Source organism: Urocitellus parryii, chromosome 7, assembly GCF_045843805.1.
Source record: "Urocitellus parryii isolate mUroPar1 chromosome 7, mUroPar1.hap1, whole genome shotgun sequence".
NCBI classification, from domain to species: Eukaryota; Metazoa; Chordata; class Mammalia; order Rodentia; family Sciuridae; genus Urocitellus; species Urocitellus parryii.
In genome coordinates, this window is record NC_135537.1 from 3,820,334 (window position 1) to 3,844,919 (window position 24,586).

A 24,586-nucleotide genomic window follows, 5' to 3' on the forward strand; every position below is an offset into this window, starting at 1 on the left:
CAAGCATGGTGCTGGTGCCTGGGACACCGTTCTGGGGGCTTTGTGGCTTAGAACCAGGTGTTCTCTGCGCTCTTTTCCTTGTTGCTCTGTGGTTTTTGTTCTTTGTACGTAGCCATTTCTACAGGAAAGTGAAAGCTGGCAGTTGGGGTGGCAGGGCTGCTCACTGACTCCCTGGTGGAGTGGGGGTGGCAGGAGGTTAAACCGAGTTGAGGCAGCCCAGCCTCGGGTCCTTGGAGTCACCACCTCTGAGGGTCCGTGACCAGTAGGAAGAGCAGGCTAACCATAGTGGAAGCCAACTCACTCAGCCACGTCTCAGAGGCAGAGTGTGGTGAGCCGGGGCTACCGTGAGCAGGACCTGTGCTTGCGGCTGGGGCATTAGACTGTGCTGCGGGAGCCGGACACATGAGCTGGTCTAAGCAAGCTGGGGCTGGAGGTCTCTCACAGCAGGCCTCAGGCCCCAGCCACTTTGCAGGGGTGTGGTCAGGAGACATGCCACAGCTGATGCCGCAGTCCTGCTGCTGCCAGGTCCTGCTCTCTGCACAGGCGGCTCCCTGAGAGAGGAAATGTGATGTCATGTCCCAGGGACTGGGAAGCCTTGCTGGAGTCGGCCTCTTCAGCACCACGGAGAGTTCCCACGGCGCTTCCCTGGCTCTGGAGAGAACAGGGCCAGGCAGGCCGCGGATGCTGCCCAAGCCGTTGGCAACTTCAGGGCTCTGGCATGACCCAGCCTGTGGGTGGCAGGGTCCTCAGTGTCATGTGGGGGCCATTTTTGCAGTGAAGAATCGACAGAATGTGCAGTGTGAGGGCTCCTTATCACACTGCTAGGTTCAAGCTGGGGCCCCACCTGCTAGCATCCAAGCCATGGGCCCGAGGTTCTACAGCCGTCTCTGAAGTGGGCGTCACAGTCCCTATTCATACCCAGAATGTTCTGGAGCCTCAAGATGGAACTAGTATTAGGTTGGTAGGATTCATGGTGACGCTCACCACTGGGCCTCTCCCGGCAGGCACTTGGAAATGTTCTCCACAGTAGCAGTAGTGACAGGCTTTGCTCCGGTCATGTCAGTATTTATTCAGCCCCTGACCCCATGCCAGGGTCTGTGTGTTGAAGAAGCAGTAGCCCACCAGGCCCACGGCGACACTGCGCCATGGGCGGTAGCCGTGGCTGACAGCCAGCCAGCTTGACCGTACGTGGGCACAGGTTCAGATGTGAGGCTGTTTTGGTGGCTTATATGGCTGCAAGAGAGGAGGTTGCAGATGCAGGTAATTAGCTTTATTAGCTCAGCTGTATGATTTTATGGCTCAGGTCCGAAAGCAAATTAATACAGAAATGTGCTGCTGCAGTGCTTTCCAAAGCCCAGTACCATTTGGCAACTTTGTAATTACCCACATGCCACCTTACCTCTCTGGCTCATCTTCTCTGAGCCCCGTGTCCCTGAATTCTTGCAGGCTCTGCTCTGTGCTGCAGACACAGCCTCTCTCCACCTTGGGAGCCTGGCATGAGTTTCTAATAAGAAACTCCACTCTCAGGAGTCTTAATTTCACAAAGGTGACAATAAATGCTGGAGAGAATCAGGAAGGAAAGCTGAAATAAACATAAAAGTGTGCATTTTAAACTCAAACGTGGATGATGTTACCCTGAGTCCTCCTCTCCTTTCAGGCTGGGGAGAGGCCCCTCCTGAGCTCAGCTGCATCTGCAGGCCTGGGCCTGCAGCTCACTCAGCACTTGTCTGGGGCACTGTTAAGGACCCTTTATTCTTTCTTTTTCTCAAGTATTTTTGTGTTGTTACAGGTGCATACAGTTCTGGACTCTTCTCAACAAGTACACGTGCCCACCTGCCCTGTTCTGTCCCTCCTCCCAGAGTGCCCAGTTTTATTTGCTCCTGATATAAACTGTCAGATTTGTTTTTGGACATTGTAAGTAAATGCCAATGCAGCCTTATTTTTTCACCCTAATGTTTTTATACAGAGGGCATGTTCTGGTTTGAGTCTTGCTTTCCCACTTTCTACATGTCCTGGATGACTTCATAGAGAGCTGTCTCGCTGTCCTCCCATGGTGAAATAGGAAGCAGGTGCCACATGGCCACACCTTTGCCAGGATGCTCTTCAGTCTGGAGTTTTAGCCAGTCTGCAGCTATGTGTTCTTGAGCTGGTCATTTCCCTTGCTGGAGGTGCTCTGCTGTGGGAAGCAGCTTGGATGGAGGAGCCAAAGGCACTTGGGGCAGGACGCTGCAGTGGGTGGACTGGGGCGGAGCCAGGAGCACTCTGGCTTCCAGGTCTTCAGGCAGGAACCTGTCACCATGGCTGCCTGCCCAGTTGAGGGTGCATATAGAGCCTTGCCGTGGAGTCTGCGCCTTTCAGGAATGTCCCCCAAGGTGCCCCTCCTCGTTCCTGCTCTCTGGGACCCAGTGGAGTGACTTTGAGTCTGAGACTTAGAAGCCCTGGGAAGATTTCCTTCCTTGGGAGTGGGTCACTGCCCAGAGGATGAATCCTACACCTGTGTGCCGTCTGGGCTAGGAGGCAGTAGCTGTGTACCCGAATCAGAACCAGTGGGTTGAAACTTGTTCTGCTAGCACGGTGCACATCCTGCCACTGCCCCTGCCTAGGTTAGGGTCAACCACAGCCCTGCCGGCAGGGATTCGGGAGTGGTAGCTAAGGGAGGGGTCTTGATGTCTGTTTGTTGTTTTATGAAAGAGTAAGTGTCTCCTCATGGATGGTCCATCAGAAACAGGCCTTCCCTGGTCCAGACTGCCCTCAGCTCTCTTCCTAGAACAAGGAGAACAGTGACTCCCTTTCGCTGTCCCTTGGGCATCCCCAGTAGGTGACTGAGAAACCCTCAGCACAGAGTTGGGTGCAGATGGCTCTCACTGTGTGCCTCTGCCACTGAGTCAGTGCTGATCCCCATGTCCAGCAGGGGGCCTGACCCGAGTCCGTGAATAAGTGCACAGGTAAGCGTAGGCTGTAGACCCTACAGTCCTCGCGTCCCATCCTGGCCCCATACCTCCTCCAGAAGGACCAGTTGGGGTGGGTGAACCCCTTACCCAAGTACCTGCCACTCCCTGGTTTCTCCTGTCTCTGCCCTGCCCCTTCCCTCCTTCAGAAAGGTTCTTTACCCTTTCCTGGTCAGGTTCCCATCCATTCACATCCTCACCTTGAAACCGACTTAATAAAGGTACATTGAGTCACATCAGCTAGATCTTCAAAAGAAGAAAAAGAATTCCCTCACTATTCCTGGAAAAGGAGCATCGTGCAGTGTCCTGTTCATGCACGTCGGGGTCCTCCCAGCCAGTAGCAGTGCTGAATCCCAGGCAGCTCCTCTTAGGGAGATTAGATTTCCAGGAAGCTGAGTGGGTGGCCACTTCCTGGGGAACCTGGCTGTTTACAGGGGTGATGTCACCCGTGGGCTGCAACTGGCAAACGAATCTATTGGGTCCCACACCTGTGAAAGTAGGTGTTCTAACCACTAGCCCACACAGCTCCCCCACTTGGGAGCCAGTTAGCCCATCAGAGATGACCATGCAGGACCCCAGCACCCTGGCTAGGAGCTGGGCTATGAGGGGGACAGGAGCACCCAGCCCACGAGACAGACAGCCTCTGCCTCCACCACCCTCAAGTTGAGAGAAGAGGCCTGAGGGGTCCTCACCTGGGCTTTGGCCCCATTCCCACTCAGCCTGCCAGCCTGCTCCCTTAGGAAGCCCGAGGCGCTCCAGAGAAGGACCTGGGGGTCGCTCACTGATGGCCTCTGGCACAGCACCCTGAGCAGGGTGCACCCCTTACCTGATGGAGGAGAGAAATGGAGCCGTTGGTAACAGATTAATGAGACAGGGGCAGCCACGTGCTTGATCAGGGGAGGCCGCTTCAAGGTGGAGGCTGGCTGGAGGAGGGAGGCCTGTGGGCGGCCTGGGCTCAGGGGTGGGCACACAGCCTGCTCCCCCGAGGCCTGCAGGTCTCCAGTGCTCTTCTGTCTGAGGGGGAAGCAGGCACCCCTCTCTGCTGTTCTGGGTGCTTCCACACCCTCATCGGTCTGGCCTCTGCCTCGGTGCTCAACCCTGCCCAGCATTCCGCTCAGATGCCCTTTCCTGGGGCAGTTTCCCAGTCCTCCACACCTGGCTCCTGCTCCTTGTGCTTCCATGGCCCCTTTCCCTAAGTACCAACATCTTCCCTCAATCAGCATCTTCGAAAAACTGCGCTTTACCCGTGTCTAAGCCACTGCTCAGCAGCTCGGCAGCCCCTGCACCCCTTCCCAGACCTGGCAGCCAGCATTCTGCTCTCTCTGCGTTCGACTCTCTGGGGCCTTCCCAAGAGCAGAACCACGCAGCATGTGTCCTTTCCTGACTGGCTGGTTTCACTTAGACTGCCGCCAAGGCCCGTGTGTGTTGAATCCCCTGCCAGGCCTCCCCTCCATGAGGGCTGAGTAGTGTAGGGTGGCATGAATGTGCACGCTGGTTGGTCCCTGCATCTGTGGCTGTACCACAGGTTGTTCCACCTTTGGGCTACTGTGCTCCGTGCTGCTGTGATGGGTTTGCGAGTGTCTGCGTGGGTCTTTCCCCCAGGGATACATCGTACCCGGAAGCAGAGATGCTGGAGGCCACAAGGTTGGTGGCTGGCCCTCACCAGCCTGTCCGCCTTGTGCTCAGGTTGCAGTCTTGGCTCAGTACTCCTGAGGATCTGCTTCGCTCTTGTTGAACTAATAAGGAGTCCCAGCTCAGGATTTCCTCAGGACCAAATGAGAGAATTAGAAGTGCACTGTGGGGTTTATATCACGGAGGACAGCAAACACACACCCTCTGTGATGAGATGGAGAAGAATGGAGGGTTCTTCATAGGAGAGAGCTGTCTTTGGAAGGAGCTCTTTGATAAATTGTGTGTGAAAGTGTGGAGACCAAGGCGGCACGGGGCAGCTGAACCTCTGAGCCAGGGGCAGAGGGTAGAGCAGGCAGTGCTAGCCACTGGGCGCCGTGCTTCCACCCACACCTCGCGACACCCTGGGAGGCTGGTGCTCTCGTCCCGTGCCACAGACGCTGAAACGGAGACCCATGGTCTGAGGTCAGTTGACCAGAGCTCAGCAGCAGCGGCACCAGGATTCACAGCTGGGCTGAGACGTTCAGCTGCTGAGCTCCAGGGGAGGGAGCCAGTAGAGCTTTGCAGGGGCTGCAATAACTCTCGCTGATCCAGATATTTCAGAAACAGCTGCTAGGCTCTCAGATCCTCCATTGAGGTGGTGAGAGAGGAGGGGAGAGGTGGCTGTTCAGGTGGGTGTGGAATGAAACAGTGCCTGGAGCTAGGACAGACAAGGTCCCATGCAAAGCAGCCCTGAGAATTCAAAACAACAACAACAACAAACATTAGCAAAGCATGCTGGTCTCCGGGGCCCGGGTCCACTGTGCCAGGCACGGCCCCCACACTGCTTCGCGAGGCTGCTTGCTGGCATCCACTTACTACCCAGCACTGCTGGCTGAGCAGCTGCAGAGCCAGGCCCTGCTCTAGGTCCCAGCATGAAGTCTGTGTCCTCACTGAGCTCCAGGACGGTGGTGAAGACAACACATGTAGCATCAGTTGCCAGGGGCCACAGAAGTCTTGCAGCCAAGGAAGTTTCCCAGAGGTAGGTAGCTGAGTCCAAGCTGAGACTTAAATAATGAACACGGCTAGGCAGGAGAAGAGAGAGGAGAAAGCATAGCATGTGGAGGGGCTGGAGGGAGCATGTGGTAATTTAGATGAGTGGGGAGAAGGCCAGAGTAGCCCGTCTAGTCCAGGAGTAGGCAGAGGTCCCTGAATCACTGCCTCAGCCATCCTGGGTGAAGCCTTTGCCGAGGTGCTAGCCCAGCTCTCTGAGGCAGCGCTCATTCCGACTGTGGATGCCCCTTGGGCTGGGTGCTGGGAGGGACGTGCTCACTCTGCACTCCATGCCTCCAAAGCAACACTCCATCCAGTCGGCCTGAGACCGGGAACATGAGCCGCATTCTTTACCAGTCCTGCCTCTCTTGCTCGGGCTCCTGGCCCTGCACTTTGTTCCCACACAGCTGTCCCCAGTTCTGGCAAATCTGATTTTCTGTTTGTTCATTGCTATCTTAGCAGTTAAGACTAGTGCACGGGACTCTACTTCAGGGTTTGCATCCTGATACCTCTGTCCCTGGTTCTGGGCCTGCCTCACCTCAGAAGCACCAAACATGATTGTTGAAGGAATAAATTTGGCATTGGAAGAAGAACATGGGTTTCTCCTCCCCTTTTCCAATCACTAGAGAATGTCAGGAACTAAATTTTTCCTGCTTGATTGCAATTTACAAATGGTGGCTTTAATTTTCCTAAGAAAGGGAAAGAGGCTTATATTCCTGCCCCTGAGCCATACTGGTGGTTTAATGTTAGCACCTGGCCGACTTCTGTGGTCTCTGTTCAGCCCAGGTTCTTCACCCACTGGTACTTGATGAGAGCCTTGGCTTCCTCAGTTGTGATTTTGCTTAAGTGAGCTGGTTGGTGATTGTCTCTGTAATTACCTCGAGATGTGGAAGGCAGCAGCCATGAAGCCATCCTGAAGGCCAGTACACGTCAGGAGAACACGGCTGCGTTGAATGGCCAACCATAGCGTGCAGACTTCATTCAGGAAAAATGGCCTCCCATTCTTCTTTATTCTCCCCAGCAAGAGTAGTTGTCAGATTAAAATCACCCCAGTGGATTTCTCTTCCTCACATAATAGTCACTTCATTGAATGGATTTAGGGGTGAGGGAAGAGGGCGCCCAATAAGTTTTTCTGTCTTAGAGTGACGTTGGAGTGGTTGGGTCGACCGCCGGCTGAGCAGAGGGGGACATTAGCTGTGGGAGGTTTCTCGTCCAAGTATCTGACTATAATCTTGCAGAGCTTCTCTCAGTCCCAGGACCTCAGCAGCTGTTGGCTTTTCCTTGACCAGGACTCACCCTTCTCTGACGCGCAGCGGGGAGGCGAGCGTGGAGGGTGTTCTGAGCCAGCTGGTCCTGGAGCACCTGCAGCTGGCTCCCCTGCAGTGGGGTGAGTACCCCTGCCTGTCACTGCTGGTGAACAGGCCCCTTCTCTCAACTGTGCAAGTTCTTGGGTGTGTCGGGTTGGGGGGTTCCTCAGAGGTTGGTGTGTGCTGATGATCACCTCAAGAAACTGGGGAAAGAGCGCTGGCACCTCTCTTCAGGAGCTTGGCGTCCCCAGTGAGTCCTCCTGGCCCTGATGTGCAAGAACTCCTTCCTGTCCCAACATGGACGTGTGGGTGGGCTTCAACCTGGCCCGGACTGCCTACCGCTAGAGAGGTGCTGTTGTGTCTGGATAGGTGTGCTCTGCAGATATTTCTGGAACTTGGAGTGAGTTGGGATGGGGGACCAGAGGCAGGTGTGATGGCCTCCCTCTGCCTGGAATGAGCTTTGACAGATTTCCACACCCGTGTGTGGAAGTGTGTGTCTCCTAAACACTTTCACTCAGCTGTCCTTTGAGACCACGGTCACTTAACACATAGCCTGTTTGTTCCTTTTGCGCCCGTAAACTCATGCCATGGAGCTCATTCTTGAAAACTTGTGCCCTGGCCACACAATTCTAAATAGTGTTTAAAGGTGTCTTGCTCAGAGACAGAGTGAGTATTTCTTTGGAGCACAAGTCTCTGTTCCCTGGAGTTGTTTCATTAGATAATCTATTTTGAATCCGTGGCAGTCAGCTGCTAAAATACGTACCTTCCTTCTATCTCCTCCTCACCCAGGAGTCAGTGTGTGTTCTTTTAAGAAGGTCCATATTGGCCAATTCATTGATAAGCTGGAGCTGCCCCTCTGCATGCTGGAGATGCCTGAATATCAGCCTAGGGCTTGGAGAAGAGAGCCGGCCTTTCTGTGGCATCCCCCCACTCCTCTGCTGGCCCTGCTCCTCACAGGGAGAACCCAGGCAGCTGGGTGGGCGGTGCCCTCCTGGCCACTGGGATGGATTCCCTTCCTCCTCTCTGACCCATTAAAGTGGGAGCAAGACTTGGCCTTTCTGCAGAGCGTGTCACAGTTTGGCCTCTGCAGGCTTCCCCACTGTCCAGAGACTTGTCCAGGTCCAAATGTCCTATCTCCCAATTCCTTGGGCACAGTGAACTGCTTTTACTGGGTTGGCCAGGGAGGTCAGACACATGGACCTTCCTGGTCAGGGACTGGGAAAGGTCTCAGTGAGCAGCCCTATGTAACTTCTCTCCAGAGGAGGTTCCACCTGGCAAATAAGCAGGACATTCATGGGGAAGTAAGGGAATGGCTGGTCATGGGCAGAACAGGGCCAAGAGCCAAGAGCAGAGTGACTTGGGATAGGGAGGCGGGAAGCAGGTGGCCTCCTTACCCTCTGTCTCAGATAAGTATCTGCCAGCTAGTGTGGCTGACCGTCAGGGTACCTGATGGCAGAGACCTAGGAGATGCCACCAGAGCTGCTGCTGGGGGGTTACCTGTTCAGGCTGCAGGGGATGCTAGTGAAGGTGGCTATTCTCTGCATGGCCACAGCGAGCCAGTAGTGGTGAGAGGGGCAGAAGGGAGTTTTGTCTGCCTCCCTTCCTCCCGACTGGACCTTCAGCCCACCAGTGGCACACCAGTGGTTCAGGGTCTTCACCCCGGCCTCAGTTCAGCCTCCCTCTACCTTCCCTGTCCCCTGCGCGACGTAGCTCGTATCCAGGCTCTTGGGCTGCCGTGGTCCCTGCACCTCGCACACTCACTCTTGACTTGGGCTACCCTAAGCAGACTTCCAGGGGCTCCTGCGAGGATGGACTAGACTGAAGCACCTCAAGGGCCCACCACGTGGGCCGCCTGCCCCCGCCAGGCCCTTGTCCCCTGGCATGCTGGTCTTTAGCCTCAGAAGTCCACACCTCTTTCGCCCAGCCAGCTTTATTCCTTCCCTGAGAGCAGGTTCAGGAGGTCAATTAAAGAAAAAGGTTGCTATTTTTAAACAGCCATTTTGTAAACATGGTCACACCTGCTGGGCCAGGGGCAAGGGCTGGGCAGTGACTTTGGGCCCTAATGACCCTGCATGCTCTTGTGTCCCTCCCATGAAGGAGGAGCTGAGGCTGAGCAGACCCAAGTTCGTCTCACCTGGGGCTCACAGCTGCAGAAGAACAGTCTAGGTTCTGAGCCGCTCACACCTGAATTGTGACCTTCCCCCGGGGTCACTTTATGGAAGTAATATGTTCTCACAGCAAAAAGTGAGAAGCAACCAGAGGAATTCAGCAGAGGACAGCCAGCCCTTTCCTATCCCAAACCACCTCTGTTTCATCTTTGTGCAGTTCTGAGTTATCTTGCAATCCTCCAATTGTAACTTGGTTCATGGAAATGGTCGTGTCACGATTATACTTCCATATCCTTTTTTATGCTTAACAAAATATAAACATCATCTGTATTATAAACACGTCTTACACACATAGGTAAAGGCTGAACTGTGTTTCATCAAATGGATACAAGATAATTTAACACTTGTCCTGATGTTGAAATTTTAGATTGTTTGAAAGTATTTACCGCTGTAAACGTTTTAGACCACTAGACCCAGGTTTGTACACAGAGCTTTATTTAGAATCTGGGGGTTACTGCCTCAGTGTGGATTCCCACTTTTACCATGAGGTGGTAGCGACAGCTGCAGGGCACAGACAGGCCTGGTGCTGTTGGGAAAGCCACCTGGGTTTCATCCCAGGCTCTTCTACCCCATGATGACTTGTGGCTTGGGCTAGGGGTCCAGTTCTCCACATCTCATTTGTAAATACTGAACACAAAAGAGGAGGAAATACTTCCTTGCCCTAGTAGTGAGAAGTCACTGTGTATGGGCTCTGGGATTATAATTCTTACTTTTGGTTGTAGAAATAAGGAAACTAAAATTCCAGGGGGCAAATTCAGGACCCAGTGTGCGTCTTCTACCACGTCATTAACAGCAAGGCAGGACTTGGGGCTTAGCCAGCCAAAGGCAGGGCCAGGCTCACAACAGGACTCTGAGTCCAGGCACTGGGCAGGAGCTTCCAAGATACCTCCTGTCTCAGTCCTTGAATGTTCTGGAAATGGAGTGTGTTTGTGCATGGTGCACACATGTGTCCATGGGCTGTTCTCCCAGTGGGAAGGAAGCAGCTCTGGGCCTGTCTGTGCCCCTTGCAAAAGCCAGTGTGCCTCTCTGCCTGTCTATGCTGAGGACCATCTTCCAGACGTTTCCATAGATACCGGGTCATGGTGACTAATGGGGCTAAGCTGCTTGCCACACTGATTGGAGTGTCCCATTGCTGTGCCACCCGCTACTTCCTTCTTGAACTGATAACACTTTTCTCTTTATAGCTCTTTATGTCTTCTTAGATACATCGATGCTTGCTTGAGCTGTCATTCATAGACATTCAATGAATACAAATCAGGTTCTCGCTACATTACAGAGTGGGCATTTTTAGTACACATTCTCCAAATAACCACTGAGTAAGCCCACCTGTGCTCCCAGGATCTGAGCTGCGATGTGGAGGCAGGACTGTGGGAGTGGGGACAGTGGCCGTCTAGGAAGCTGGGTGGTCACCTGACACTCGGTGAGGGCGCTCCTCTGCCTTTTCTCTGGGAGCACCCTTTGGGCCTGAACTGGCATGAGTCTTGGACATTACCATCACTTTTTCCTTTGGTCTATTAAGATGTAGATGGGGGTGCCAAGGGTTGATGGATTGGTTCTTGTATTGATGGTGTCATCTGTTTGTTGAATAAATATCTACTGCCCAGCTACTGGACACCAAGCACTGTCTCAGGCCTGGGGACCCAAGAACAGATTAAACACAATCCCTGCCCAGGAGACACTTACAATGTGGTGAGTGCTGGGGACTGGGTTGGTCTGCACCATCTGCACATGTCCTGGTGTGTTTGTGTGTGTGTGTGTGTGTGTGTGTGCGCGCCTAGACCTTGTGCAGGTGTTCTGGAGCAGAGATGGGAGCAGGGCTGGCACTCAGCTCTCCTGTCACCTTGACTGGAAGGAGCTTGTGCTGTGCTTGGGGTGTGGCACCGTGCCTGTGAGCACCTGCGGGTCTCCCTGGAGCGGACTCCAGGAGGCTGCGGAGCCCCCAGCCCCCAGGACAAAAGACACTTTTCCTTCCCATGCACTTCTGCATTTGGCCAGCTCTATGCAGGAGCCTGGGTCTGGTGCTGCCTGAGCGTGGGCCTCCTGTGGCTCTGTGGGGAAACACGTCCATGCTGCGCCTGCTCCTGAAAAGTGTCTTTCATCAAACTGTGTAAGAGAGGGATCTGTCGTGAGAGGTTTGGTCTGTGTCTAGCCGGAGGTTCCTGCAGAAGGGCTGCTCCCAGCCAGCAGGGAGGATGGTCAGTGGCACACAAGTCTCCCTGCCACTGGCCTTCCCACTGCCCCCTTGCTTCCTTCCCAGATGACAGCAGCAGTGCTCTCTGGGTGTATCCAGCGCCACCTCCCTCTCCAAACATCTGATCCTGGGCCCAAGTGCTCGTCAGTACTCTGGGACCCAGGGGCTGACTGGGGTGGTTTGGGTGAGTCTGAGAGGCTGACCAGCTTGGGCTGAGTCCACTTCCTGAGGTCCATGTGTGGCTCAGTCATGTGGGGGAGGGGTACAGAATGTCGGCCGCCTCCCTCTGGTCTCTCTCAGGAAAAACACAGCAGTGCTTGTTCTGCTGGGCTCTCATTTAGAATAAGTGAGGGCTGCACACGGCACGTAGTCCCAGGCCTGTCGTCAGAAGCACTCCACAGGACCAGAAACCTCACAACTTAGTAGGGTCCTAGACAGCATCTTGAAATGAAAGACAGTGAGGCAAAGAGGAAGAAGAGGAGGGTGAAGGAGCCCAGGAGACAGAGGAGGACTGTGAGCCAGGCCACAGTGTTCCTGAGGAAGAACCAAGGAATGGTTCTCCTTGTCAGTCTGTACTCAAACACACCAAGGGGAGAGTGAGAGGCCCCTAGCCTCAGAGCAGAGGACCACTGGTGAGGCTGGACCTGGCTCAACCTGTGCCCATGCCTGGGTGGGGCAGGTTCTTCTCCTACTGGCTGCTTCACATCACAGCAAACACAGAGTAGCCTCAGGCAGGCCGGCCTCTCCTTGCCAGCACAGGCATGGATCAATATAACCACCTTGGCGGCCACACTGGCCACCGGCCTGCAAAACCTCACAGAACTTGTGCACTGCGCCAGCTGATCCTCGGAACAACAGGGCTGTCAGGAGGAGGGGCGAGCACGCCTGCCTCGGGGTCTCCAGGGGAAGGTGAAGCCATCAATCAGCAACAAGAGGGAACCATCTGAGTGCATGTGGGCACATCAGCACAGGACCATGGACGTCACCTGGAAGGATGGCATCCTTGCCTTGGGCTGGAATTCAGCCTTGAGCACACAGGAGGAGGGAAGCCTTGGCTGCTGAGACTGCTACCCGTGGATGGACATTGAACACCCATGAGGTGCTGAAGGGGCTGGGAAGAAGAGACAGCCACCGACAGGGAAGCCGGCTACGCCAGGGCCTAGAGGATGGAGGAGTAGGACCACGCGGGGTCTGATCTTTGAGCCAGGGCCGAGTCTTTCTGAGCCAGGTCCCTGGAGAGTACTGAAGCCCAGAGGATGAGAGTGGCTGGGTCAAAAGCCCAGTGGAGTTCAGAGCCCGTGGCCCCACAGCTCTTTCCATCTGAAATAACCCTGGCCTTCCTCTCAGGCCTCTTCCACGCAGGAGCCTCCGCTGCATTTAGCACCCCATCTCACCCCTCAGCGCCCAGGGATGCCTTTGCCTGGGCCCCATCTGTCCTTTTCTATGTCTGTCTCCCTGGGAGCTGGGGCTCGTGGGGCAGGTGGAGGAGGTGCCCTGCAAGCCTCCCAGGTGGCTCAGGAAGGGCCTGGTGCCGCGCTCCTGCTCAGCCTGGTGGGGTGGGTGGCAGACACATGAGGACCAGTGCTGCTCAGGAAGAGGGCCTGTCCATCCAGGGAGCTGGGACAGTGATTGCTGGCTTGGTAGCCAGTGTCCACCTGCTGCTCAGCCTCTGATGAAGAAGACAGATGAGCAAATATTGCCATCCTCTCAGACCATGAGGAGGGGGTCTGGGAGGGACTTCTGGGTCTTCCCAGGGATCCCCAGTAATTAGCAGTTTCTTCAAAACTAGCCTTCTACTTTCTCTTATCTTCACCACCACACATCCACCCCCTCCACCTGCCCATCTGCCTTCCACCTGCCACCCCCCATTCACTCACCCCCAAAGTGCCTCTGTACCAGATTAGGGGGCCACCTGTGAGCCTCTGCTCATTCCCCTTCTTGCAGCTGTGTGCCACATTCTGTAGGAGACGTCTCCATTATGGAGAGGTGCCTGTCCCTGGGGGAGGGTGGGACTGACTTATTGACACCCAGAACATTTCAGGTTGGAACAGCTCTCCCCATGTGGGAGCTGGGGTGTTGCTAGTACCTTCTGCTCACTGACCAGGGCAGGCCATCTGGGAGAGGAGAGGTGAAGGCAGAACACTTGCCCACAGAGCAGCTCACGTGCTGAGAAAAGGGCCGACCTGATGGCATTTTCAAATGTTCAGAAAACACTAAGGAAAAGTCTGAATTCTCCATAGGGTGGCTGATTCCACGTTACCAGTCCTGGTAAGAAAAGGGCTGATGAGAACCAGGTAAAAATAGCATGCTCTGTGCCTGTCCAAAGTGCCACAAAGCCAAGAAACATCTCAGCACCCAGACTGTCACCAGCCAGTGCCACAACTAGCTAGACTGAGCATCCTTCATGACAGGGACCTGTCATGTCCTCACATCCAGGAGGTAGGAGTACTAACCTTGCTTCAGAGGGGAAGCTCCAAAATTAGAAAGGTCATTTCACCATGTCCAGCAAGTAAGTGGTGGAATGAAGACCTTTCATGGTCTAGCCCTGAGATGCCCAAGTTGCCCGCCCCAGGAAAAGAACCGGAATACAGTGAATCATCCTACCTGCAAGGTGCTCTCTGAAAACCTATGAACTAAGTATTTATTTTGAAAAGATAAAATGTGCACAAATATACTTCAAAGTTTAAGGGACACAGGAGGGTGCATGATGAGAAACACCTTTCCCATCCCAGCCTCCCCAGCTCTGGCTGTCTCCAGATGCCATCTTGTCTTGGGCGGCTTTCCTCAAGAGGGGTGTGCGAGCGCTTTGCTGCGTGGTTTCTGTTTCACTGGGTGATGAATGGTGGACTTCAGTGGCTCTCACTCCCATCTCAATCCACCAGGCTGCTCTGGAGATGTATTGCCATTTATTTACCCTGTGTGGTTGATGGGCTCTCAAGTTGTTTCTGATCTTCTGCTGTGGTAAACATTGTTGCAATTAGTTTCCTTGTAAATATGTCATCCCTTACACAAGTAAGTCACACTGTAGGGCATTTATTTCAAATTGAGCAATCTCTTAAAAAATATCTTCTGGTTTGTTATAATCATACTTAGAAAGACCTTCCCTAGTTGGATTATTATTATTTTTTTAATTCTGCCATGTTTGTTCCGAGTGTTTTGGGACCTCAATTATTTAACATCGAAATCTTTTTATTTATCTGGAATTTGTTATAATGTGAGTGATGGGGCCACCCTTTCTTTTTCCAGAAATCTTAGTTGACACCAAGCCATAATCTATAATCTGGCTTTCTCCACGCATAAGAAGTTCCACTTTTCTTCTTTCTTTCTTTCTTTCTTTCTTTCTTTTTCTTTTTCTTCTTTTTTTTTTTGCGGGGTGTTTAATTAGTTCTACATGACAGCAGAATGCATTTATGCACTTTGATATATCATACATAGATGAGATATAATTTCTCCTTTTTCTGAGTGTACATATTGTAGAATCACACTGGTCATGCAGTCACATATACACACACAGTAATAATGTCTGTTTTGTTCTACTGTCTTTCCTATCCCCACATTTCCTCCCCTTTCCCCCCATTACTTCCCTCTATCTAATCTAGGGTAACATTATTCTTCTCTAGTGCTCCCCCCCCACTTTATTGTGAATTAGCATCCGCATATTAGAGAAAACATTTGGCCTTTGGTTTTGGGGGGATTGGCTTATTTCGCTTAGCATGATATTCTTCAACTCCATCCATTTATTGGCAAATGTTATAATTTCATTCTTCTTTAAATAAGTAATGTTCCATTGAATACATGTACAGCATTTTCTTTATCCATTCATCTATCGAGGGACACCTAGGGTTGGTTCCATAGTTTAGCTATTGTGAATTAAACTGCTATAAACATTGAAGTGGCTGTATCATTATAGTATGCCAATTTTAAATCCTTTGGGTATAAACCAAGGATCAGGATAACTGGGTCAAATGGTGGTTCCATTCCAAGTTTTCTGAGGAATCTCCATACTGCTTTTCAGAGTGACTGCACCAATTTGCAGTCCAAACAACAGTGAATGAGTATACCTTCACCACATCCTCGCCAACATTTATTGTTGCCTATATTCTTGATGATTGCCATTCTGACAGGGGTGAGATGAAATTTTAGGGTAGTTTTGATTTGCATTTCTCTAATTGCTAGAGGTGTTGGATGCTTTTTCATATATTTGTTGATTGGTTGTATTTCTTCTTCTGTGAAGTGTCTGTTCAGTTCCTTTGCCCATTTATTGATTGGGTTATTTGTGTTTTTGGTGTTAAGTTTTTTGAGTTCTTTATAGATCCTAGAAAATAATTCTTTATCAGAGGTGCATGTGGTAAAGATTTTCTCCCAACCTGTAGTCTCTCTTTTTACATTATTGAATGTTTCTTTTGCTGAGAAGAAGCTTTTTAATTTGAATCCATCCCATTTATTGATTCTTGACTTGACTTCTTGCATTTTAGGAGTCTTGTTAAGGAAGTCAGATACTAGGCAGACGTGGTGAAGATTTGAACCTGTTTTTTCTTCTATGAGGTGCAGGGTTCTCTGTTCTAGTGCCTAAGTCTTTGATCCACTTTGAGTTGATTTTTGTGCCAGGTGAAATCTTATTACATATGGATTACCTGTTTGGCCAGCACCACTTGTTGAATAGGATATCTTTTCTCTAGTGAATGTTTTTGGCACCCTTGTCTAGTATGAGATAGCCATATTTATGTGGATTTGTCTCTGTGTCCTCTGTTCTGTACCATTGGTCTACCAGTCTGTTTTGGTGCCAATACCATGTCATTTTTGTTATTATAGCTCTGTAGTATAGTTTGAGGTCTGGTATTGTGATACATCCTGCTTCACTTTTCTTGATAAGCATTGCTTTAGCTATTCTGGGTCTTTTATTTATCCACATAAATTTCATGACTGCTCTTTGTATTTCTACAAAGAATGTCATTGGGATTTTAGTAGGATTTGCATTAAATCTGTATAGTGCTTTTGGTAGTGTGGCCATTTTGACAATATTAATTCTTCCTATCCAAGAGCATGGGAGACCTTTCCATCTTCTGAGGTTTCCTCCAATTTTTTTCTTTAGTGTTCTAGAGTTTTCATTGTGGAGGTCTCTCACTCTTTTGTTAGATTGATTACCAAGTATTTTATTTTTTTGAGGCTATTGTGAATGGGGTAGTTTTGCTAGTTTCTCTTTCAATGGATTCATCACTGATATACAGGAATGCATTTGATTTATGGGTGTTGATTTATATCCTGCTACTTAGCTGAATTCATTTATTAGTTCTAGAAGTTTTCTGGTGGAATTTCTATTTTTTTAACCTTCTAGATATAGAATCATGTCATCAGCAAATAGTGATAGTTTGAGTTCTTCTTTACCTATTTGTATCCCTTTAATTTCTTTCTTCTGTCCAATTGCTCTGGCTAGACTTTCAAGGTTGATGTTGAATAGAAGTGGCAAAAGAGGACATCCTTGCATTCTTCCAGTTTTTAGAGGGAATGTTTGCAGTTTTTCTCCATTTAGCATGTTGCTGGCTTTGGGTTCAGCATAGCTAGCTTTTACAGTGTTGAGGTATGCTCCTACTATCCTTAGTTTTTCTAGTGTTTTAACAATGAAAGTATGCTGTATTTTGTCAAAGTATGCTGTATTTTGCTTTTTCTGCATCTATTTAGATGATCATATGATTCTTGTTCTTAAGTCTCACTTTTCTTAAGCTTAAGGAAAGCTTTGACTCTTTTCCATTGATCTACCTGGGTGCAGCTGTTATATTTTCTAGTATAGTTTAACATCTGCTGTTGGGAGTCTTCCTCAGTATTATATTCTTGCCTTTCTTACTTAGGTTTTTTAAAACCACCTAACATGAACTTGACATTTTAACCACATCTCAGGGTGCAGTTCAGTGGTGTCAACTGTGGACATGTTGTTGTATGATAGATCTCTGGAAATTTTCGCTTGCAAAACTGAAAGTCTCCACCTGTTGAACAGCATCTGCGGTGCTTATTTTTGCATAATTTCAGAAAGTGCACGTCCAACTCACTTGAGAAACAAGCATCCACCACTGACTCTCACCTGTGCGCATTTCCCCATTCTTTTTTCATGTGATTTTGCTTCCTTCCTTTTCCTTGATCAAGCTGGCCAATAGATGATTACTTTATGTATCAATTCTGCCCCTTTCTCTTTTCTACTTCAATAATTGTTGCTTCTCTTTTTTATGAGTTTCTCATTTCTGTTTTATTTGGGCTTCCTGGGTATTTTTCACTCACCTATAGGATTAAGTGTTTAAATTATGTATTTAAAGCTTCCTATTATTTTTAATTGGTACATTATAGTTTTATATGAAACTGGAATGCATTGTGATCTCTTCACATACACACATAGCATAGTTTAGTCATGTAACTAAGTAGAAGAACAAGTAGAGTAGGTGAGGGGGTCAGAGGGGAGGGACAACAGAAGTAGGGACGTAGGGACGGTTGAAGGGAAATAAGCTTTGTTGCATACATCTCTGAGTGTGCCAGTGAACCCACTAGCATGCAAAACTATAATGCACTATGAAATTTTTAGGTAACTTCTTATTATTAATATAAATCTTTAAGGCCATTAATTTTCCTGTGGTCACTGCTTTAACTGTGCCCCATGTTCTAGAATTCAACAGTCTCATGTCTGATATTTGTTAGACATTCTGCAATTCTAGTTTGTGTTTTATCTCTGTCCAAAATATTGTTTAAAGGATAGTTTTTTCAAGAACCTTCTGTGTGTTTTTGTTTGTCTGCTTCTGTCATGACTTTGTAAAGTAATGGCATTGTAATCATTCTATAATCACTATGAGCCTCACCTCAGAATTTATCACGGTTTCTTTGTGCATGTTTCTGGTGACTACTCCAAGGACATTCAGGAAGAAGGCCCGCTCCTCATTGTCAGCGTGTGTTGGCTGTGCCTTGCTGATCAAGTTGGGCAAGTCTGATAGCCTTACTTACTTGATCTGCCCTGGTCTCTAAGGGGTGCACGATGGCTCTCCCTGATGGGGGTCCACTCTGCCCAGTGACCCCTCTCTGTGGTTGCGTGCCAGAGACCTCGTGTGCTGGTGCTCCCAGCGTCTGTGTGCCATGCCTGAGGACTCTGTGTGCTCTTGGTCTCCTCTGAACTGGCGCTCATTCCCACTCGCCTGACACTTGCCACACCTGCTCCGTTTTGCTTCTGGCTTCCCTTCATCCATACTTTGGTTTGAACCCTTTGAGAGTCACTTTGTGAAACATGGTTTGGTGGAAGCGGCGCTGGGGCTTTCCTCACCGAGGGGCTCCTGGGTCTTCCCCTGGCGAGTGGCCGAGACTGTCGTGCACATCACTGTGCCAAGCGTGGGGTCCAGGACCCAGTGCCCAGTGCTTTGGTTTTTGTACTTTCAATCTTGACTGTTGTGATGTGTGCTTTCTGGGCTTTTTTTTTTTTCTGCATGGTTTTGTTTCCTCTTCTTTCTTTCCAAGCTGTCCTGCATCTCTTGTCTGCCCTCCCACCCCCATCTCCTTCTGAGGTCTTAATCCCTTACTTTCTTCACAGTTCTTGTTTTCTGAAATTTCATTATACAGTCATGAGCCCCACATGTTCCGTCTGGATGTGTGGATCCCATATATGATGGTGGTTCCCTAAGGTCATTATGGAGCTGGGTACCATGGCACATGCCTATACTCCAGTGTCTCTGGAGCCTGAGGCAGGAGGATCGCAAGTTCAAGATCAGCCTGGGCAATTTAGGGTGACCCTGTCTCAAAAATAAACGGGATTGAGGATATAGCTCAGTGGAAGAGCACTCCTGGGGCCAATCCCCAATATTACCGAAAAAAAAAAGAAGAAGAATATTTTTTTTAAAGATGGAGCTGAAAAATTTCTGTTGCCTAGTATTTTTACTGTATCTTTTCTAAGTCTAGATACACAAATACTTAACCACATGTTAAGGTTGCTGAAGCATTCAGTGAAGTGACATTCCTGACAGATTTGTAGCCTAGGAGTAACAGGCTCCGCCACGTAGCCCAGGTATGTAGAGGGCCATTTCATTGTGTTTCTTTATGTACGTCCCTGTCACTCAGCACCATGACTATGTGAATATTTCATTTTTATTTCCTTCTTCACCCCCACCAGAGTAAAAGTTCCATCCAGGAACGACTTTATTCCACATCATATTCTCAGAACCTTGAATTGTCACTGGAAGGCTTAATATATGCTTAATTATTTGTTGAAGGAATTAATAAAAGACAACCTTCACAATACAGCTCTGAGGCAGGTAGTGATCCTCCTGCTTTAGGGAAGAGAAACTCAAGAGTGTTTGTAAGAAAGTTGTTCAGCCTGCTTGGCAAGAAGTGGAACACAGCAGCAGTGATTTCAAAATCCATGTTTCCCCCCATGTACTGCACGTCCCAGATCACAAAATTAAACATCAGCCTGCAGCTGGATCCCGAGCCTGATCAGCTGACTTCCAACCAAATATCCCTCTGCAGCGCACTCCTTGATGACTAGGGAGAAGGAACATCCTCCTGTACACACTTGCAGAATAGTTGCAAGTACAATAGTGAGAATGATTCTTCCTGAGCTATTTTAGGGTAAATGATTGACCAAATTGTTTAATGTGCATTTCCTATAAACAATGACATTATTTCATAAAAGACCACAATATAGCCACCAAAACAGGAAGTTACCATTGAAATGTAACTCTCGGATACCAAGCCCCATTCATATTTTGCTGGTTACCTTAGTCCTCTGTCCACCTAGGGATTGGGGTCTCAGTCAGAGTCTCTAGTTGCACTGAGTTGTTAGGTATCAATAGTCCCCTGTGGGCTAGAAGAGCTCCTCAGTCTTCCTGTGACTTTTGTCACCTTGATACTCCCAAGACTTGCCACCAGCAGCAGTTCTGTAGACTGCCCTCAGTTTGGGTGTGTGGTAGGTCCTTATGGTTAGATCCAGTTTATGCCGTTGGGCAGGAATGTCACAGGAGTGATGTGCCCTTTGTGCCACATCTATCAAGTAGGCCATGATCTCTGCTCATCCTGTTGCCAACAGTGGTCATTGGTCATCTGATGAAGGTGGCATTTGACTCTGTTGCCAACAGTGGCCATTGGTCATCTGATGAAGGTGGCATTTGCCAGGCTTCTCTGCTGCAGTTATATTTTCCTCTTTGTAACTGGAACATTGTGGGAAGGTACTTTGGAATTGTAAATATCCAATTCCTCATCAACTTTCCTTTGTTCTTTTAGTTATATTTCTATGGCTCATCCTTTCCTATTTTATACATTGGGTTAAGAGATGTTGCTGTCGATATTTACTTTGATGCTGCATTGCCCCAGGTTCAGCCGTGGGCCCTCTTTCCAGCGGCTGCTGTGCCTCCCGGCTCCCCAGCCTTCTCTGAAGATGCCTGGCTTTTCAGCGTAAGATAGTCCAGATTCATCTTAAAGTCACCCCAACAGCACCATCTCTCTGAGGAGTCTCAGTTCCCTCCAGTGAAAACCAGGACTGGAACCCTAACCCTAACCCTGGAACCAGGAGCCAGACACAGCAGTGGTCTTTCCTGTTGGTGTTGCTGCTCCAGAGCCAGAAAGTGGACCATGCACACCAGGGACTGCTGCACACACTTGCCTGCACACCAGGGACTGCTGCACACACATGCTGCACCTCCCTCTGAGGCTACCCATTCATGGCCACCGTCAGCCAAGTCTCCCATCCAGCCCAGTGCTGGTGGTTCTTCCTGGTTTACTCCTTTCCTTCCTTGAACCTCACTTCCCAGCTTTAAAGTAGTTCCTGTTTTGTCTGTCCCCTGCACGAAGCCCGTCTCCCATCTCCACTTGACACTCGCTCACACCCTCAGGATCCCAACCTCATCACAGGGGACCCTGTGGATACCAGTGAGGAGGTCCTCGCCTCCCCCTCCCACTTGTACTCTTGGCACCCAGGCCAGGCTGCCCTGATGTGTGGACACTGACTCCAGTTTGGGCTCTGGGATGCCACATGGGTACATCCCACCTGGAGCAGAAGCCCCTCTTTGCAGATGCCCACTCACCCTGCCTAGGCTCAACAGCTCTCCTCAGACTGCCATATCTTGCCTCATTCTAACCAGTGGCCTCAGGACTGAGTCTTTTGGGGATGGAGGGGCTACCAGGCTGTTGACATTGGGTGACAGCCGTCTTCTGAGATGCCTCTCTTCCCTGCTGCATCTCCCTCCCCTTTCCTTTCCTGTGGATCCTGGGAGACTCGGCCTCTTCTGCCGTCCTGCTAGCCTGCTCTGCACCCTGCTCCCACCCACACCGGCTCTTCCTGACTCTCCTGTCGCCTGTGTCTATCTCATATGCTCCATGAACTCAATGCAAAGTGGGTACAAAGTAAGTGCTGTTGAATGAGGCGTGAGCCGTAAGCCTTGAGCAGCACTCAGTTTGTGCGTGAGAGGAGCAGCCCCTTGCTGGGGAGCAGTGCCTGTTCCTACAGACTGGAACACATCTGTCGAGGGCCAGACTGCTTCTCTGTGCAGAGCAGGCATCTCGGGCTCTCCCACTAGACCCCGTGGGGACAGCCTCAACTGTGATGATGGCTTTGCTTGCTGGGCCTCCTTCAGTTTTCCTCTGCCACTGCCTAATCACAGTGAAATCAAGAAAATTTAGACTGCCAGCTTGAATTGGTGCTAATTAGTGCCGATATAAATCAAGCCCAGGTCTCTGTGGGCTTCTTAGTTCCAAAGTTTCCCAGGAGCCGCAGGCAGAGCATGCAGACATGCCTTCTGCAGAGCTCCTGCCCGGCCCTCATCCCTTAGAGATTCATTCTCAGCATCCCCGTGTCCTGCCATTCTTGTGTCTGGCTGGTGTCCACAAGAGCAAGGGACTTCAGTGCAGGCAGATAACTCTGGTACCTTCGACCCCAGTGGATGGGGCAGGCCTGGTGTGGGTGTGACTTGTTCCATTCCAGGTCTAAGGACCTTCCATTGGCTGAATTTTTCCCCCTCCAGGACCAGGGAAATAACACTGGGGAGGGCAGCGGTGCTCTCAGCCCTGTAGGGAACCCTGGCTGTTTGGCACCTCTCGTCCACTCTACAGACACCACTTCCCCTCCTCCGACCCCCGCAGGCCCATGGAGTAGGTGTGTTTTCTTCATTTCAGAGTTGGAAACCAGGGCTCTGCTGTCACCCAGCCAGGGAGTCACAGAGCCAATATTTGAATCAAAACCTGTCTGGTGCCAGCCATAGGCCGCAGCCTAGGTCACATTGTCCTTAAGTTCCGTCCCTTAAGTAATAAAGTGAATTGAAGATACACAGCATACTAAAAATACGTGGTAGAGGTTTCAGTTTTTCTCCAGTTTTCCCATTGTTTCTTCATCAGTAAGAAAAAAGATGAGCCCCTGCTGCTTCCACGATGAGGCAGTTTCACCTGTCTGGATTCTGCAGCCTTTCAACCCTGGGGTGGAGGATGTAGAGGGAACAGCACATGCTGTGACGGCAGAGTCGCTGGGGGAGCGTGGCTGTGGCTCGGCTGGCTCACATGCAGTGGTCACCTCCTATTTTAAAGAGCCCTCCATGCCAGCTGAGGGGATGCTTCTCGCAGTGGCCCTCTGTCCTCAGGGCTTCTGGCAGGGAGGCCACTCAGGGAGGGGCACAAGCACACTGGCCAGGTTTCTGCAGAGCTGGGAGCTGCCTGGGAGCATCAGCCACAGTCGTCCCTAAGCAGGGCCTGGGGAGCACCTTTCTCTGAGGATGGCTGTCCACCTGAGAAGCAGCCACCATGGGGCCTCAGGGTGGGTGGAAGCTGACTGGCTGACAGGAACAGTGCTTCCCTTCTCCCTTCTCTGGGAGGCCCAGGAGTGGCCTCTCTCTGCCCAGAGGTCTCTGCTGGGGGGGCCTGTCTCTAGCCTCCTCTCTTCTGTCACCCGTTTTTGCTCTTCCCTGAAGATCTCTCTTGACATTTAGGGCCCTACCGAGCCCCATCCCGGTGCCAGCCCCTGCACTGAAATAGAAATAGCTGTCCCATGGGGCAGCTCTCAGGTGCTGGCCCCACCCCCACCTGGACCCCACCCTCTCTGCCTTCTCTGTGCTGCCCAGAGCTCCTCAGCACCTGTAGGATGCTGCTTCCTCTGTCGAGGTGATGCCCCCATGCCTCAGGGGGAAGCCAGGGCATAGTGCTGTGATGGATCAAGCTCTCAGCCTGCCACACTGCCAAGCCCTGGGCCACTGGCTTCTTCCGCCCCAAGGTCAGGCCCCATGAGGAACTCAGCACCTGGTGGGGGCTGGACGAGATGGCAAGTGAGGCCCCTGCACCTGCAGGACTGCCCAGGATCCGCCTCCCACAGCAGAGGTGCCGTGTTTCCCTCTTCCTTCCCTCTTTCCCAGCCCTGCAAATCCTCCATGATCCCAGCTCTTCCATGAAGCTCTTCCCATACGTCCCCAGTGCTGGGTGTCAGCAGCTCAAGCCCAGGTGGGGGAAGGGCCCACAGGCCTGGAGTATGTCCACCATTGTGCCACTCTGTGTCCTTGGCTAGTCCTGCCTGTGAATTCTTAACTTCCTTCCTGTTCAGTGTCGGGAGAGGAAGTGCTCTAGGCACAGGTACAGGGTGCCTCCTGCGTCCCTCTGCTTCACTTGAGAAGGGGCAGGATGCGGACGCCCACTCTCTCCCTCCTTGGGGTGCTGCAGGCGTCCCTGCTCTGCAGTTCCGAGCACACACGTGCTGCCTGAGGGCTGACCTGCCCTGCAGGGGGATGGCGTCTTCCACTGCTGTTTCGCGTGGGAGTACCTTGCGACAGCTACCAAGAGGAGGTACTGGCCCCAAGTCTTCCTTTCCTATCAGAAAATCAAGCTCAGGCTTCTTCTCAACAGCCCATGGTCCCCGTGACCTGGCTAAGTGGTCACCAGGCCTTGTGAGGAATTTGGCTTCCACAGGAAGAGAGTGAAAACATGGCCAAGATCTGGACTCCAGGTAGGGTGTGCACAGGCGGGGGCGTGTAGGTGAGCCATCCCGATGTACTCCCTGCACCACAGGAAGAGGGAGGAGATGCAGGCAGGAATCTAGGGTGATAGCCAGCAGCACCCTGCTCCTCCGTGACCTCTGGCCCTACCTCTCAGCCTTGTAGTGGACTCAGAGGCCTCTGGGGGTTCTGGTCCCGGCTTTGTGACCTGAGTGGATATCTGACTAAGGCCCAGGAGATGACTTGAGGGTTAGTCAGCTGATAGTGGGTATCAGACTCCTTTCCAACGCACAAGGCATCTTCAGGGAAATAAGAGATGTCCTTGGGGAACTCAAGTCCCAGGCCCTGTGTCCCCCATATTGTAGGAGAGCAGGGGCTTTGTGGT

The 24,586-nt window shown here is 51.0% G+C and overlaps 1 protein-coding gene across 5 annotated transcripts in view; it reads left to right on the forward strand.

The window, feature by feature from the left end:
• Trappc9 (trafficking protein particle complex subunit 9) overlaps positions 1-24,586 on the forward strand; it is a 503,680-nt gene that overhangs the window by 404,226 nt on the left and 74,868 nt on the right. For all 5 annotated transcript variants that reach the window (XM_077800373.1, XM_077800372.1, XM_077800369.1 and 2 more), the window contains one exon: positions 6,905-6,996. In XM_077800373.1, coding sequence (XP_077656499.1) covers positions 6,905-6,996 — 92 coding nt within the window. The remainder of the gene's footprint in view (positions 1-6,904; positions 6,997-24,586) is intronic.